Source organism: Schistocerca serialis, chromosome 1 (genome assembly GCF_023864345.2).
Source record: "Schistocerca serialis cubense isolate TAMUIC-IGC-003099 chromosome 1, iqSchSeri2.2, whole genome shotgun sequence".
NCBI lineage: Eukaryota > Metazoa > Arthropoda > Insecta > Orthoptera > Acrididae > Schistocerca > Schistocerca serialis.
In genome coordinates, this window is record NC_064638.1 from 559,788,917 (window position 1) to 559,806,547 (window position 17,631).

Here is a 17,631-nt window from a genome sequence, read left to right on the forward strand (position 1 = left end):
TTCTAGAGTTCTTCGTAGTTGTCGTAGCTAATAGGAATAAATTTGTTACGAAAGCAGACTTTTTCTGGCGTGCTTGCAAACGAGAATACTGAGCGGACTGGGAACGAAGTTACTACACCCTACATCGTATTTCATAATGTTCATCCAGCTTTCCTAAACTTGACATTCATTTACGTAAATATATTTTCAGAAAAATAACGCTAAAAGACGTTCACTGTTTACTGACTGTCCAAAACGACATATATTGTAAACTATGTCCGCTGGGCGGCACATTTCCTGTGTTAAAAAAACTCTCCTCAGGCAAGAACTGGTATTGTACAAAAGAATGCTTAACATTCTCTAACCTCCACTGGATGCCAACTTGTTTGAAGTGCTAGGAATATTAACTTAATTTAGTCCAAGGTTGTATCACAAAGAAAACCCGCAATGGAAATCCACCCAGCGGAGTTCAGATCGTCCTATGACTTGAGGCACCAAATTATCCGATGGGACCTTACCTAAGTGAAGGTTTTTTTTTTTTTTTTTAAACATGTGCCTCCACGATTCGTTCCTTTAGACTTCACTAAATGCTTGTTAGTATCTTTCTCTTACAAAATACACGAGGCTAGTTATTACCAGCAGAGGGAAGGTGTGCTGGTTTGCACACTGGTGAAAGTTTAACGAACTAATTTGAGACTTGAAGGACATTTGTTCACAAAATGGAGCGTACTCCTGTACGTCATTACACGTGAAACACCTACAAAATCCTAACACTATGGTTCTGTGACGTTAAACTGTATTAATCACTGTTACTCAGCGACAATTTTTGGACACTCATGTGCTCACACCAAAAACTCAAAATACTCAAAGGGTAATAGAAGGTAATATACACCAATTTCTAGCAGAAATAGAATTATCAGCGTTGTCTAGGGACTCGCAGCAAAAAGAAACATAGAATTAATCAGAATCACGAAACACGAAGCGAATCGTGACTGGAAAAGGAACAAGTTCGGCCGGCCCTATATGAATCTAGTTAAACGATAGCAAAGGTTATCACTAGACACCGGATTATATGCATCATAAAAACTTTCAAATATGCTCGCAAATGTGCATGAAAAATGCTTAAAAATGCTTGAGAGGTATCGAAATATGCAAGATCAAATAACTAAAAAAACATGGTAGTTACTGCGTGCATATATCTCAGAGTGCATATCAGTTACGAGGAAGACCGCTGGCCACGCGAAAAATCGGTACACTAACAACGCTGATATCATTTTCTGAATACTTTCTGGTAGAGGTTAGGAAAGGGACCTTTCTGGGATTATTTTCTAAAAATTTGGAAAATGGGGACGCTTACTGTGTTTCAAGAATTGTTCCTTCTTTGCTATTGTTGTCGGTAACAAGCGGACGCGATGCGATTGAGTCGCAGCGAAACAATCGAAATGTACAGGACCAACTTCGAGATATATCGCACACAGAGAAGCACGCTCAGAAATTCCGTAATACTTTATTTAAAAAACAACGTACAATCACGAATTTTTTGAACAGCATTAACTTTTAATTAATACTACTGGACCAAAGCATCATTTACAATTTATTTTACATTTTTCTCCTATTGCAAACAGAAATGACCAAGTAATGTTCCAAATGTTCGGTAGTAAGACTGTGTCTTCGGTCAATCAACACATTTTTATAAGTAGAAAAGGACCGTTCTACATCAACTGAGATAAAACTGGGCAGTATTTGAATTGGGGTGCTATGCTGGTACTTACTGTTTCTGGTAAAGCTCACCTGTTCCATTAATAAAACTGTCAAGTTGGCACAAGGGTTCAAAGCCTGGGTTATTGTTTGAAATATTTTCAAACTTTTCTTTAAGTTCTCTTGCGAATACCGCCAGCAATGAGGGGTTCACTGGAATAATTTTATTCATTGACTGAATAGATTCATTCAACGCCAAACCTTGAGTTTCAAGCTTTTTAATACTTGCAGGTGTATGGGAAATATGAGTGCTAATCATGGCAATGTCTTCTTTAATACCGGAATCATTAAAAGCTTCCTTGCACTGGCAAACTGCCGAAGCCTCTGCACTATCGAAGTCGTTTACTACCCCTCCAATGGCGTCAAAATGTTTACTGAAAAAGAACACAGTTGGACCCACGTACTCCAACGAGTTACTAGTGGTTCTGGAGGAAAAGGCACATTTGGCAGTTTTTCTTTGTAGGTCTTGATGCCAGCAGGAGCCTTTAGAAACCCTTTTTTGTGTAAGAAATCAGTTTATTTACATTCACAAACGTGCAACGTACTGCTTCAACAAGGCTATGTACTCCACGAGCAAAGTACGTCACATGAATCAAATTGGGATAAAATACTAGGAGCGCTTTTCCTGCTTTGCTCTTATAGGGACCAGCATCTGCAATAAACACAAACACCATTTTACCTACAGAAGATTCCGGAAATATTTTTCTAATACTCTCATTCACAAATCTGGCGATAGTAAAATGATCCTGGCTACTCAATACACTTCTCGAAGCTGAATATTTTTTTCCAAATTAAATAATTGAGACAACGTCCACTGAACTTCCGGAGAATAAAGCGTTGTGTTCGCGAAATATTACCGTAATACAAGCAAAATGATAACTTACGTATGCATGAAGTAATTTCTGATGCGTACATTGTATTAGTAACTCGTTAAATTTGTGATTCGAAGATACTCCACTAACAGTTCAGTTGATTAGGCAGGACGAAGTGTCATAGATCAAATTTTTGTAGCTGAACTAGAAGGCTGAATCGATGATCATCTTCAGTTTTACAACACAAACTGCCCAGCCCATCGACCAATTGGCGCAGCATGATCGCGATTCGGCCCTCCTAAAGGTCGCATAAGACTTGCACACTACTCGGTGCATAACGGCGAAGTCTCTATCCCAGCTATAGCCTATTTTCAATCAGACGATTCCCAGCTTTAACCATCGCACACATATAAGGTATTAGACTATTTTTCAACTAAAGGGGTCTAACGAAAAATATAATAGTAGGCAAATATAATTTTAACACGACGAATCAAATTGGTATTTCTCCTACAAGTAAAATAGCTAAAACTGTATCTGCCGAATTTCATTCAGCTCGGCAGATGAGTGAACCAAGTGTCGTAGAGCACTGCAGTATTCATAATCCATTAAGCTATATGTCGTTCCTCCAGAAAGAATGAATGGTCGAAAGTGGCCATCGAAATATTCAAATTCTTAAAGAGACAGCGATAAAATATAGGGAGCGAAAGGCTGTTTACAATGTGTACGGAAACAAGATGGCAGTTACCGGAGTCGAGGGTCACGAAAGGGAAGCAGTGGTTCAGAAGAGAGTGAAATAAGGTTGTAGTCTATCCCCTACCTTATTCGGTCTGTATATTGAGCGAGCAGTAACGCCAACAAAAGAAATATTTGGAGTAGGAATTAAAGTCCAGGGAGAAGAAAAAAAAGCTTTCAGGTTTGCCGATGACATTGTGATTCTCTCAAAGACAACAAAGGACATGGAGGAGCAGTTGAACGGAATGGACTATATCTTGACAGGCAGATATAAGATGAACATCAGCAAATCAAAACAAGGATAATGGAATGGAGTCGACTTAAATTAGATGATGCTGAGGGGACTAGATTAGGAAATGAGGCACTGAACATAGTAAATGAAGAAATGAATTTTGCTATTTAGGAAGCAAAGTGACTGATGATGGTCGAAGTAGGGAGGAGTTAAAACATAAACTGGCAATGGCAAGAAAAGCGTTTCTGAAGAAGAGAAATTTGTTAACAACGAGTATAGAGTTAAGTGTCAGGAAGTCCTTCCTGACAGTATTTGTAAAGAGTGAAGCCATGTATAGAAGTGAAACATGGACGATAAACAGTGTTGAAAATAAGAGAATGGAAGCTTTTGAAAAATGGTGCTGAAGAAGAATGCTGAAGATTGGATGGGTAGATCTAATAATGAATGAGGAGATACCGAATAGAATTGGGAAGAGCAGCCTGACTAAAAGAAGGGATGAGTTTATAGGACACATTCTGAGCCATCAAGGTATCACAAATTTAGATTGGAGGGAAGCATGGGTGTTAAAGTCGTAGAGGGATACCAAGAGATGAATACAGTAAGCAGGTTCAGAGGGATGTAGGTTGCAGTTCAAAAATGGTTCAAATGGCTCTGAGCACTATGCGACTTAACTTCTGAGGTCATCAGTCGCCTAGAACTTAGAACTAATTAAACCTAACTAACCTAAGGACATCACACACATCCATACCCGAGGCAGGATTCGAACATGCGACCGTACCGGTCACTCGGTTCCAGACTGTAGTGCCTAGAACCGCACGGTCACTCCGGCCGGCTGTAGGTTGCAGTAGTTACTCGGAGATGAAGAGACTTCCACAGGATAGGGTAGCATGGAGATCTGCATCAAACCAATCTTTTGACTGAATACCACAACAACACAAAGCAGCAACAAACGAAAATGCTAATTCATCCATATCGTATGTTTTGTAGAGAACTCATGGATCCTGTCACGGAGTGCCCAGCTGACAGCTGAGTTGGAGCAGCAGGTGAATGACAAGCTGGAGGCCCTGGGTCTGCCTCGGAGCCGCTACAAAGACACCCCACAGGACCCACAACAGTGCACTGTAAGAGTCAGCACGTGCGACAAGGCCGTTGTCACCGAGTTTGATACTTCTCAGGTAACACCCGATGTAGTTATGGCAGTTGTGATTGTGGCTGTGAACAGCTACAGACTATTATACCTCCCGTGCGTCTGTACAGTATCAGGGTGTGTGGTACGAGATCGCCAGGTTGGGAGAGGCTCCGTTCGAGGAGGGTGGCCAGTGCATCACGGCGGAGTACACAGTGGCTGGCGAGAACAACGTGACCGTACACAACAGACTGTTCAGCACGGCTGCGGGGGCCTTCAACGACATCATTGGCTGGGCCGAGTGGGACGACCCTGAATCCGGAGAGGCCAAATTCACCGTGCACTTCCCAGGCGTACCAGGTCAGTTTGGCGTATTTTGCACACGACAATGGCTACTACGGACGAAGCAGCTTCATTGTTTTTAGGAACATTTTTAAATGTAGAGTGAAGGATCGTATTTTTTGACTGAAAGTGTGATATGTACATTTCGGTGTTCACACAGGTTTGCTTTTTTATGTTTTAACAGTGACGGGTCCTTATTGGGTTCTGGACACTGACTACGAGAGCTACTCAATTGTCTGGGCCTGCAGGGAGCCTGCAGATGAAACCTCCAACATTACCGGTAAGTATTTCTCCTGTAGTGTCTACTGTTGAATATATCCAATACAAGTTGCTCATCTTTTAACAGCATTAGATCATAGGTCGTTGGAAATCAAAAGCATTCTCGGTGATTGAAGAAAGGTCGTGACACTCCAGTTCACCAGAAGGTTCTTCGATTTAACGTATAACACTTTAGGCATACATTTCTATAGATCTCTGATAGAGTTTCGTACGTTTCGTGCTCGTTTATAATGGTATTTCTGAAATCCGACAGTCTCCTGTGTAGGGATCAGTCACGCAGAACCAGTTCGCTGTGTCTTTCCACAAGGTCTAGAAAGCAGTAATTACCGGCAGGCAGGTATATGTGTTCCTGGACCTCCAGAAACCTCTAGATTCAATCCGACACAGCCGCATAATGAGTTACATGCAAGCATACCCAATATCTGCCTAACTGTGTAATTATATCGAAGGTTTCCTGGAAAACAGGGTACAGCAGGTCACTCTTAAAGGAGAGAAATCCTTAAGTTTGAGATTACCCCAAGGGAGCGCTACGTCATCATTAATTACACTATAAAAATAAACAGCCCTGTGAATGATTCTGCAGTATGCAGAGAAGTCGAAATGCAAGAAGCTATGCAGAAGATTGACTCTTTGTGTACGGACTGGCATTTAACATTGAACATAAAGGCATGTCAAATATTTCGAATGAATAGGCAGAAAGAGCCAGTATCGTATGATTACCCCATTCCACAATAACAACTATATGCAGCTGCACTCATAAAGCACTAGCAGACAGACTATCTTAGCATGCATACCACTAAGTATCAAAGGCCAGACGATTTGTCTGGCGTGAGGGTTATTTTATACACTGGTCACTGTAGAGCTATCAAGAAAATTCAGCACATAAATAACGTTAAGTAACTGAGTATCAACTCCAAGTTCTAGTATAGCTTCAACGACGGAGGCATCAGACTCCAGGAATGTCCTTATGAAGCATGACTTGATTAACAAATAATATCACAGTTCTATCAATTTGCAGGAAAACTTCATAAAATATATATATCACTCTTGCTTGTGAATTAGTGTACCTCTTAGTGAGAACTATTTCAAAATCTCTACAATAGTTTCTGAAATTAGTCTTTACGCACAGACAGAAAAGCACTATATCTTTTTGATGTGTATGATATAGAAGTATGTGTACGGAGCGATTTGATGTGATACGACCACATGAAACTCATCGCAGATAATGCAGATGCGAGATTGAGAATCAGGACAGAATTCTCAGTATGTGAAGTCCATCCAAAGAGAAGTTTGTTTACAAAACAATCGCTAGATCAGTACTTGAATATTGCTCGTCAGTCTGGGAACCGTACTAGAGAGAATTGATGAATTACGTAGAGAGGATCAAAGAAGAACAGCGAGTGTCTTCATAGGTTTATTCAGTAAACGTGAAAGCTTTATGGGGATTCGAAGCCAACTTCAATGGCAAACTCTGAACAAGTGGCGCTGTTTATACAGGGTATTCCGAGAGCCTACGGTACTAGAAGAGTCAAGATACATATTGTTTCCTTCTACGTATATTGCACAAAAAGACCACGAAGGTAAAATTACAAGGATTTGAGCTCTCATGGAACCTTGCCAACAAATGTTCTTCTCACAGACATTTTGCGGCAGGAACAGCAAAGGGTCAGGTGACAGTTATAGAGAAAGAACCCTTCGCGACTCATCACAAAGTGGCTTGCGGGGTACAGTTGTAGATGTGGCTGTTGTTCATCCACGGAAGTGTTGTATGCTCATTTACAGTCCTACTCAAACAATTCCACTACCTTACTGTTTGTAGTTACAAGAGGTAAATCCATTTTAATTTTATGTAATATAAAAGATCTTGTGTTGTATTGGTATTTTCTTTGTATATTTGGTGTTTTTCAGATTTAATTATGCTATATTTGAAAATAAGTGTGCATTTTTGTTGTAACAGTATTGTAAATCTGCGCAATAATAGAGAAGTACAGAACTGTTTGGGTCAGAAAAGTGCTGAATGCACTTTGATTTTGCGTACCAAGCTCATTGGACAACTGCAGTTTCACGGCACAGTCATTCTTTGGAATGCCATTTCATCATATATGGTTGAATTTGGTATTAACGATGCTATAAGTTTTACTATTTCTCAAATGCCCGAACAAATAGCAAAATAGTGGGCGGCAGGGTATTTAAAAAAATTATTTCTTCGACAAATCTATTAAATCCATAGAACTTATATTTGAATATTTTTATATCTGTTATCGTTCAGCAATATTCATTGCAGAGACATTAAATCAACTTTTTTCAAGAGGTGGTTTCACCCCTTTAACGACCGTATACGGCATGTATAAAAGAAATGTTTGTCTGCACTACAACATATTCACAGCCAATCAAAATCGAAGTGTATGTCTAGGGTACGTTTACTTGTAAGAGTTGGAGTGTGGCGGCCCCATGGTCAGGTAACATTCCCTGTACTCGATTTGATAGCAAATTGAAAGGATCTTAGGCTGTCCCAGTGTGTATGAAACAAGGAAAAGCCATCACTCGTATCCAGAACTAAACCCGAGACTTCCACAGCCAAAATCTAGCACTGCACCAGCAAAGCCACACAACCATGTGTAAGTGCAGAACTTGACCTTTTCTCCTCCAGCACCTGTGTGAATGAGTGATAGCTTCCAAAATAGTCTTTTAGTTCAGTATGAGTGTTACCCAAAAGTTTCCTTCGTTCGAACGCGATTTAATTTTGCAATTTTGGAATTTGCCATATGAGTACGTCACTCATGAAATCTATTATCGATGTGAGATCTATAGTAGCAATCGATCCTCTGTTCATGTTAGCAAAACATGGGATAAAATACTGAAGTGGTGTCAACATATAATATATGGATTTTTTTAATGGGATCCTAAAATACAGATTCAGAGGAATTGGATGGTATCAATGAAATCAGTAAGCGATCAGGAACGTTATGCTATTGTCATAAATATGTCTTATACGTAAGGAAAAAAATTAAATTGTCCTGAGGCAAATTTTGGTTACGGTCAAAGAGTGCAGGTAAGGCGATCGAATTAGCTTTGATAATAGGTAATCGATTATGAGATTATGTAATAGATTCAACTGAATTCTATTTCTGAAGTCAAAGAGGTGGATTTTTCTTTTATTCTTTAGGTCTTCTGAGCATTCAGTCGTAGAGTAATTAATTTGCATGTGATGTGTTAAGTTACCAACTTATTCTCTCAATTTAACATTTTAAGCTACTCAGTTCATTAGTGTTCAAAGTGGTGTGGGCGTTTCAAAAAGCACAGGCTACTACCAATACATAGTGATTATTGAGCAGTGGTATTGCGATAAGCAGAATGTATTATTCTAAAGACCCGGAGAACAACTTAGTAACCCAAACTGACTCGAAAACCGTACAGAAAATTATCACACGGACCACACTTTGATTAAATCAGCACAACAGAGGTAATTGAGGGCCTGGATATCTAGACATTGCATGTAGAACACGAATGAGTTACTTCATAAGTGATATGCACCATTTGAGCATGTGCCACTCTTTTGCTTGTAGTGTCCAGCTGTGCAATGAGGTAGTGTCACCAACTGTACGTACATAAATGCAGTGGCGGATTTAAAAATTTTACGTCCCTAGGCACACGATATTATATGCGTCACCAAAAAAAAACATGTTTTTAAATAATATTACCCGATCACTTCACAATTGCCGTTTTGGGTGGTAGCGCTGTGAGCTGTTTCCGCACTCTGCTACTCGTTTTTCTGAAGAACGCATCAACGGTCTAATCGCGCTCAGTCAAAAAGTAATATGCTTCCTGAACTGTACTTGGTGTACGGCAGCGGATAAAACAAACTTAAAACTGCACTGTGTTAACACATTCTACTGTCGAAAGACAACAGAAACAAACACAAGGAAAATAACCATAAAGGCCTAAAAATTCAGCAGAGCTTGTAGGAGACGACAGATTTTTGTTATACATTCACTTTTAATACGTTCTTTTACACGAAACCGTTGAAACTGAAAATAAAAAAGTTGTATTACGATCTAAAAATTGAAGCGAACATGTCATACATTAAGAATTAATACGTACTTTTAGAGAGATGCGTTCAAAATTAAAATTAAACTGTCGTTTTACGATCTAATAACTTGAATGTGTAGGATATAAAAAAAATAAAAAAAAACACTTTCGGTATTAATACGTGAATCTATAAGTAAGCGCAAGAAATGAAAATAAAAAATAAAATAGCTATTTGTGCACGAATAGATATTGGTGCACGAACTAATAACTAAAAATACAGACGAACAAACCAAACTGGATTTGCTATTACATAATTTTATAGACTAGTGTGGAAAAATCAAATTTGTTTTATAATCTAATAGTTAACGTGTAAAGCATTAGAGTCTGTGTATCTAGATGCTGCATAATAAGTGTGCACACTACCCTTAATACATGTAAGGGCTGAACAGTTTCGTACTGCAGCTACTGCTCTCACCATAGCTCTTTCTAATGGAATTAGCAAAGCGTTGTCCGCCCCTGGTAGCTGAGTGGTTCCGTCCGGACAGTCTGACCAGTTTGTTAATAGAAGAACTAGCACCGCCCTCCCTGTTGCAGCCTGTGCCGATACACCACGTCCCCTCCTCGCTCTTCTACATCGGTGTCTTTTACCTCGAACTCAGTTACGTTCGACTTGCCTTACCAGCGACTCAACTGGCGACGGCAAAGACGGTTTATAGGGTCCTACAACGTGGACGACCCGATAACGTCGTGGAGAGTAAGCACCCGAACGTCAACTGGCGAGTAGTGTGGAGGACAATTCACCACGTAACACTGGACACTGACGTCACGTCGATGTGGTATATCACTGTCAACGGTAAGCAGGTGACCAGATCAAGGCTACATGCGATCCACATGGTGGACTCACCCACGTGCACGTACTGTGGCGTTCAAGACGACGATGAACACCGTCTTAGCTGTGGCGAGTCTACGGCAGTGTGGCACTTAGTGAGGCAAATGTCAGCATACTTCCTTCGGGTAACGCCGAATCATATCGACCCCAAGACTATCTTATTCCCGGATGAAACGTATTACCCACGCACTAAAACTAATGCAATGACGTGGCTTCGTGGACATGCAGTGCATTATTTGTTTCAAGACGGCACTAAGGACACTTTAGACTTTTGGAACTATTTGCAGGAACGACATTGCAAGATCCTCCGTAACCATAAGTATCGACAATATTTTTCCAATTTTTTGTGGAGTGCGTTCCACGACCCTCCACGTAGCTGGAACATCACGGGTAAGAGAAGCTAAAATTACAATACGATGATAGAACACTACACGGTACGACGTGGTATCTACTTTCATCATTACGAGAAGTCATACCTGGATGATACAGCAGATGGAGAGTTTCGTTGTGAACCCTCACACTCTGTAGCAGTATTTGCCCCATTTCCTCTTTTTGTCCCCGGTGCGAAAAGGTCTTCGCAGTTTTAGTTTCCCCATCCGGTGCAAGATGTAGCACTGGTTAATGGTGGTATGGATTCCACCCTTCAGTTTTGTTTCATGGTTTCCTTCGCCCCGCACTTTGTTCTCTTTCTTTATGCCTTTTTCTACAACTATTAGCATGGTTTTAGTTATGTGCGTCCCCAACTCGACGCAAAGAGTGCACTTACTAGTTTTCAGTTCCTTACTGTTAAAAAAAAAATTTTAAAAAAATGAAAAAAACAAAAAAAAATTTAAAAAAATTCAAAATAAATAAATGAATAAATAAAATTAAAAAAAATCACAATAATACACCAACTGCATCCTTTGTACCACTTCACATCCCCAGGATGGGAGGGGGGAGACATCGTGGATAGGCCTCGGGTCGCGACCCCTGCCCACCTTGCCTCCTCCAGCCCACTCCCTGATCAAAAAAAAAAAAAAAAGTGGTCAGCGCGACAGACTGTCAATCCAAAGGGCCCGGGTTCGATTCCCGACTGGGTCGGAGATTTTCTCCGCTCAGGGACTGGGTGTTCTGTTGCCCTAATCATCATCATTTCATACCCATCGACGCGCAAGTCGCCGAAGTGGCGTCAAATCGAAAGACTTGCACCAGGCGAATGGTCTACCCGACGGGAGGCCCTCGTCACACGACATTTCATTTCATTTCAGCAAAGCGTTTACGTATTTATCGACAGATCTGAACTGCTTTATTTACTAACACTTTTTCATCTGAGAGTACTGTCCGATAACGTATATTTCCGCGATAACTACACATTTCGGCAGACGCCAAGAATACGCATCAGTTATAATATACTACAGTATCAGTATGACTTGACTGTACAGTGCCGAACGGCCTGGGTCATTCGGTTATTGTTTATTATTGTCGGGCGTCTTCGGTCACGTCTGCATGTAAACGAGGTTTAGTTCCGCGTTCTGCTATCGACAATTGTAAAATAAACAGGTAATTAATACGTAGTTTGTAAATCTAATGAATGTGCTCTAACTTATAATAAAAATCACATTATAATCTTAAATTTTTGAAACTAATATGAATAATTAAACAAACTCACCATTCAGCAAAGTTTGCGCCTGTAACCTCCCTTTTCGAAAAAAATATACTCATTTCGACTGGTATATCATTAATCTCAGAAGATTTCGGAAGTTCAGCGAAATGTACACATTCACTAGGGAAGCGTGCGTCTAAATGTGTGTCGTATGACGCTTGGAGTTTTGCTGCACTTTCAGTAATATCGTCAGGTGAACTGTTTTTAAGGTTACTGAAAACTGTGAAGGAGTCCAACAGTGTTGTATAGCTTTCCTTCCTCCTCAATAATTCGGCGTAAAAGTTGTGGAGTACTGGGAGAAACGTTTCGACTCTAAATATTTCCCTTCTAGTCAGAAAAACTTCTTCAGAGTCCGTTTCTTCGTCATCATGAAGTTTGCGTTTTCGTGATCTTTTATAGATAGATGCATTCATAGCCTATATATCTCACAATCTCCATGGATTTATTTTCATAATAATCGAACATGCTACGAATAGATGTAATAAGTGATTCATATAATTCATTTACTATTTCAATTTCAATACTTAAACTTTGAAGTTTCAGATTTACACTATTAAATCTCTGGAGTATGTCCTTCCAAACTGTCATCATGAATATTGTTTCTAGTCTGCTGAATTGATTTATTAAAGCTGCAGCCCCATTTCGCACAAATGGTTTTTCAAACGTATTATTGGCTATATGTGTGAAGGCTTTGATAACGCCCCCCCCCCTCCCCCAGTTTTCATATAGACTTACACACGCTTCCTCTCTTTCTGACCAACGTGTTTTTGATAAACCTTTTACCGTTTTGCTTCCTTGTTTCATGAAAGACGTTTATCCCAGCGCTGCGTAGAAGCAGAGAAAAAATTATTAAGGTTTTGCACTACACTAAATGCAAAGAATGTGCTGCATAAGGTACATGATGCGTTTTCAGATTGCGTTCTTTAATGCGTGCCTGCAAATCAGTGTAGGTTCCTGAATATTGCTTGCATTGTCATATGACTAGCCTCTACAGTCAGTAATGTCAATGGAATTTGTAGACATGACTTTTGGTACGACCTCAGCAAAGTTTTCGGACCAGTGTTTGGTAAAAAGGAAAGAACAATTAACTCATGTGTGCTCAATGACGACATTTACAGTGTGGCTCCTTCGCATCTAGCGCAATGTTTTTCTGAAGAGTAAACAAATAACTTTAACTGATTTTTTTTCAAAGATGGACGTATTGTCCATATGACTAGCCTCTACAGTCAGTAATGTCAATGGAATTTGTAGACATGACTTTTGGTACGACCTCAGCAAAGTTTTCGGACCCGTGTTTGGTAAAAAGGAATGGAAACGTTCAACAGGTTAGCCATTCTCGTTCACATATCTTAATTCGAAAGACAATTGATCAATATGTGAAATGTCCGCAGTAGAATCTACTATTATAGAGCAATATTTGGCCTGTTTTATTTCACTTATGATAATTATTTTCATTCATTCAGAAAGAAGCCCTGTTATTTCGTCACAGATTGTTGAAGAAAGATAAATTGTATGTTCCTGCCCTGGATTTCCATATCGTTCAATGAGCTCTGCGAGAAAAAGATCAAACTCGGCTGTAAGTTCAAGAGACATCATAAATTGACCAATAAGCCGGCCAGAGTGACCGAGCGGTTCTATGAGCTACAGTCTGGAACCCCGCGACCGCTACGAATCCTGCCTCGGGCATGGATGTGTGTGACGCCCTTAGGTTACTTAGGTTTAAGTAGTTCTAAGTTCTAGGGGACTGATGACCTCAGACGTTAAGTCCCATATTGCTCAGAGCCATTTGAGCCATTTTTCAAGTTGACCAATAGGTAATGAATGGAATCTCTCAACGTGTCCACGTAGGGGAAGTCCACGACTTGTTTGGTTCTTCACTACTGCAAACACCCTAATCAACACACTGCACTAGTACATTTTTTTCTGTTTCAACACATGACTCGAAGTGGTTATCTATTTTTCCAAGTGACTTTTCTCGTTAAGAGTGATAACTCAGAATTTTTGTGTTCAAGTGAATTCTCATAATGAGGTAAAATATTAGAAATATTTTTCCAGTCTGCAACACCATTTTCAGCAATCACTGCCTTATCTCCGAACAATTTACATGATGCACAAAAAACCGGTGCTACAGGAAGGAGTATACTGGGAAATCACGCAAAGTTGATTCACCACTTTAAAGTTTATGATAAAATACATTTTTGTTAAAATATCTGGTTTTATCGGCTATTGATCTTCTTAAATTAGAAAAATCACTGTTACAATTTTGATTAATGCCACGTTGTAAGAGAATGGCGATTGTTAATTCGTTACACACCATTCTGCAGGATCATCACTAACGAGGTTATTTCTTCTTGTTATGTCTGACTCGACACTTAGTATTTTACAGAGCTCGAAATCAGGAACAATTCGGTTTTTTTCATTTTTAACTTTTGTTTCGTCTGTATTTACTTGTCTTACAACAGCTGCAGTGCCAGAAATATCATCCGTACTACTTGAAGTCGAACCAGCAACATTTTTTGCGAAAAATTTATTTCCTCTGCCAAGCGTTTTTAGAACACTGGTTTCTCGTTCTCGCCTTTCCTTCGATAATTTCCGAAATGCCGCCCCACTTAATTTTGCACGTTTGCTTTTTTCACTGTTATTCGTGTTCAGTCACTTACAAAATAGTCAAACAACAGTCAAACCAAAAAAAAAAAATTGTAAAAGGAAAGAAAGAAAGACAGTATCCAGTTCCAGTCGAACTACACCGCACATGAGCACAAAACATTTTACTTTAAACACGGCAAACAAGTACAAAGATTTTTCCTTTAAACATGGAGCGATCAACTGACCTACTCGGATTATTCGACGTAGCTGTGCTATGAAAGAAAGACGGTGCAGAATAGTTTAGTTTCATTGTCGCCTGTTCCTCTGTTGTCAGTGAGCAGTAGAAGCACACTTGTCGGCTGGAATTCGTATCGTAAAGAAAATGGGACTGTGCCATTTTTGGCTTCTGGTTCCTGCGTCGCCGGAATTTTAGCTGGGACGCAAATATATTCTGAATGTTCTTGACACTGACTTTCTAATTTAAAAAGCGAATAATTTTTTGCAATTTTTTTGCAATGGGATGTGCTGGATCGACTCTTATCCCACTTATTCTTATAAAATTTTAGCGGTTTCTGTGGGCAGAGAGGACAGAGTATAAAATTTAAGTAGTCTTGTTGGCAGTTGATGTGATGTGTTGTCATTTTGCGTGAACAGTGCTGTCATGTCTACACGCAAATGCACCATTTGTTCCAACATAAAATAAAAATGACCTTATCTCGAAGATAAAAAAGCTTAGCCACGTGCTATTTGATTGCACAGAGTGGGAACTTTGATATCGTGAAGGCTGCAGCACAATAAATGAGACAAAGGAAAGTTGGTTTCTTCTTTTTTCGTCAAAAAAAGTAACTAAATAAATAAATAAAATTTTTAAACTGTTGTGGAGTGTATTTCACACATTATTAAATATTCTGCTTATGTTCGTTTCGCATAAACATGTGTTTAAAAATATAAGACATTCTCAGTATCAACATGTTTTGTTAAACGGGTGTCATTAAACCAAAGCTCATATATTGAAGACCACAGAGCTTTCACATTAATTGCAGTAATAGTGGGTTGACTCGATACTTACCCGTAATTTCTCCAAGAAGTTTAAGTAGAGTCCGGTTTTACGTACTGAGTCCCACACTTGTTACAGTATTTAAGAAACTGCTGATTAGTTTATCACTGCTTTTCAGGGGTCCCGATGTTTTCATGGGGAAAATATGGTAGGGTTAAGTAGAAGCCGACAACATTCTCGGAATAATAACGTTTCAAACATTGTAATGTAGATTGCCGTCCTTACAGCTTACTTAAAAATATTTTGAACCATCATGAAGATGATGCCAGACAGAAACCCACTGTTAAATTTCCATTCAGTCACCAAGTAAACTATGTATATTTCCATGCTTGTATTGTCGAATAGCTTTCTTAATGCTTATTTAAACTAGCAAGTTGTTTAACAATATTAAAAAATTTTTTAGTTTGTAAGCGCAGTTATTTTAAAACGGAAAAGGTTAAAATGAGTGCAGAGCAATAAATGCCGCCCCTCTTAAGGTGCCGCCCCTAGGCCCGAGCCTAGTGGGCCTATATGTAAGTCGGCCACTACATAAATGGGTAATCCAGAATATAGTTCATCCTGTAGCCAAAAATCATTTAAAAAAGCCCATCTTCCCGGCATACATACTACTGTACCAGTTCAGCGAGGAAGCACAACCACAAGTCTCGTAATAGTGTCCAGCATTAAATCATACGTAGCCATACCACTCTCGGTTCCTGTAAGCTTACCTAACATGCACAAAATTTCTATTTATTACTATTGTGTCTCAAGCATACTCAGTCAACTTATACTTAGTTATCACAGCGACCGTGACTACCACAGTTACTTTATACAGGGTGTTACAAAAACGTACGGCCAAACTTTCGGGAAACATTCCTCACACACAAATAAAGCAAAGATGTTATGTGGACATGTGTCCGGAAACGCTTAATTTCCATGTTAGAGTTCATTTTAGTTTCGTCAGTATGTACTGTACTTCTTCGATTCACCGCCAGTTGGCCCAATTGAAGGAAGGTAATGTTGACTTCGGTGCTTGTGTTGACATGCGACTCATTGCTCTACAGTACTAGCATCAAGCACATCAGTACGTAGCATCAACAGGTTAGTGTTCATCACGACCGTGGTTTTGCAGTAAGTGCAATGTTTACAAATGCGGAGTGGGCAGATGCCCATTTTATGTATGGATTAGCACGGGCAATAGCCGTGGCGCGGTACGTTTGTATCGAGACAGATTTCCAGAACGAAGGTGTCCCGACAGGAAGACGTTCGAAGCAATTGATCGGCGTCTTATGGAGCACGGAACATTCCAGCCTATGACTCGCGACTGGGGAAGCCCTAGAACGACGAGGACACCTGAAATGGACGAGGCAACTCTTCGTGCAGTTAACGATAACCCTAATGTCAGCGTCAGAGAAGTTGCTGCTGTACAAGGTAACGTTGACCATGTCACTGTATGGAGAGTGCTACGGGAGAACCAGTTGTTTCCGTACCATGTACAGCGTGTGCAGGCACTATCAGCAGCTGATTGGCCTCCACGGGTACACTTCTGCGAGTGGTTCATCCAACAATGTGTCAATCCTCATTTCAGTGCAAATGTTCTCTTTATGGATGACGCTTCATTCCAACGTGATCAAATTGTAAATTTTCACAGTCAACATGTGTGGGCTGACGAGAATCCGCACGCAATTGTGCAATCACGTCATCAACACAGATTTTCTGTGAACGTTGGGGCAGGCATTATTGGTGATGTCTTGATTGGGCCCCATGTTCTTCCACCTACGCTCAATGGAGCACGTTATCATGATTTCATGCGGGATACTCTACCTGTGCTGCTAGAACATGTGCCTTTACAAGTACGACACAACATGTGGTTCTTGCACGATGGAGCTCCTGCACATTTCAGTCGAAGTGTTCGTACGCTTCTCAACAACAGATTCGGTGACCGGTGGATTGGTAGAGGCGGACCAATTCCATGGCCTCCACGCTCTCCTGACCTCAACCCTCTTGACTCATTTATGGGGGCATTTGAAAGCTCTTGTCTACGCAGCCCCGGTACCAAATGTAGAGACTCTTCGTGCTCGTATTGTGGACGGCTGTGATACAATACGCCATTCTCCAGGGCTGCATCAGCGCATCAGGGATTCCATGCGACGGAGGGTCGATGCATGTATCCTCACTAACGGAGGACA

At 40.2% G+C, this 17,631-nt stretch overlaps 1 protein-coding gene across 1 annotated transcript in view; it reads left to right on the plus strand.

Annotated features, from left to right (window-relative positions):
* LOC126415640 (uncharacterized) overlaps nucleotides 1–17,631 on the plus strand; it is a 98,897-nt gene that overhangs the window by 31,954 nt on the left and 49,312 nt on the right. Inside the window, exons 6-8 of the mRNA XM_050083448.1 lie at nucleotides 4,501–4,688; nucleotides 4,771–4,999; nucleotides 5,142–5,261. Of these exons, the coding sequence (XP_049939405.1) occupies nucleotides 4,501–4,688; nucleotides 4,771–4,999; nucleotides 5,142–5,261 (537 nt within the window). The remainder of the gene's footprint in view (nucleotides 1–4,500; nucleotides 4,689–4,770; nucleotides 5,000–5,141; nucleotides 5,262–17,631) is intronic.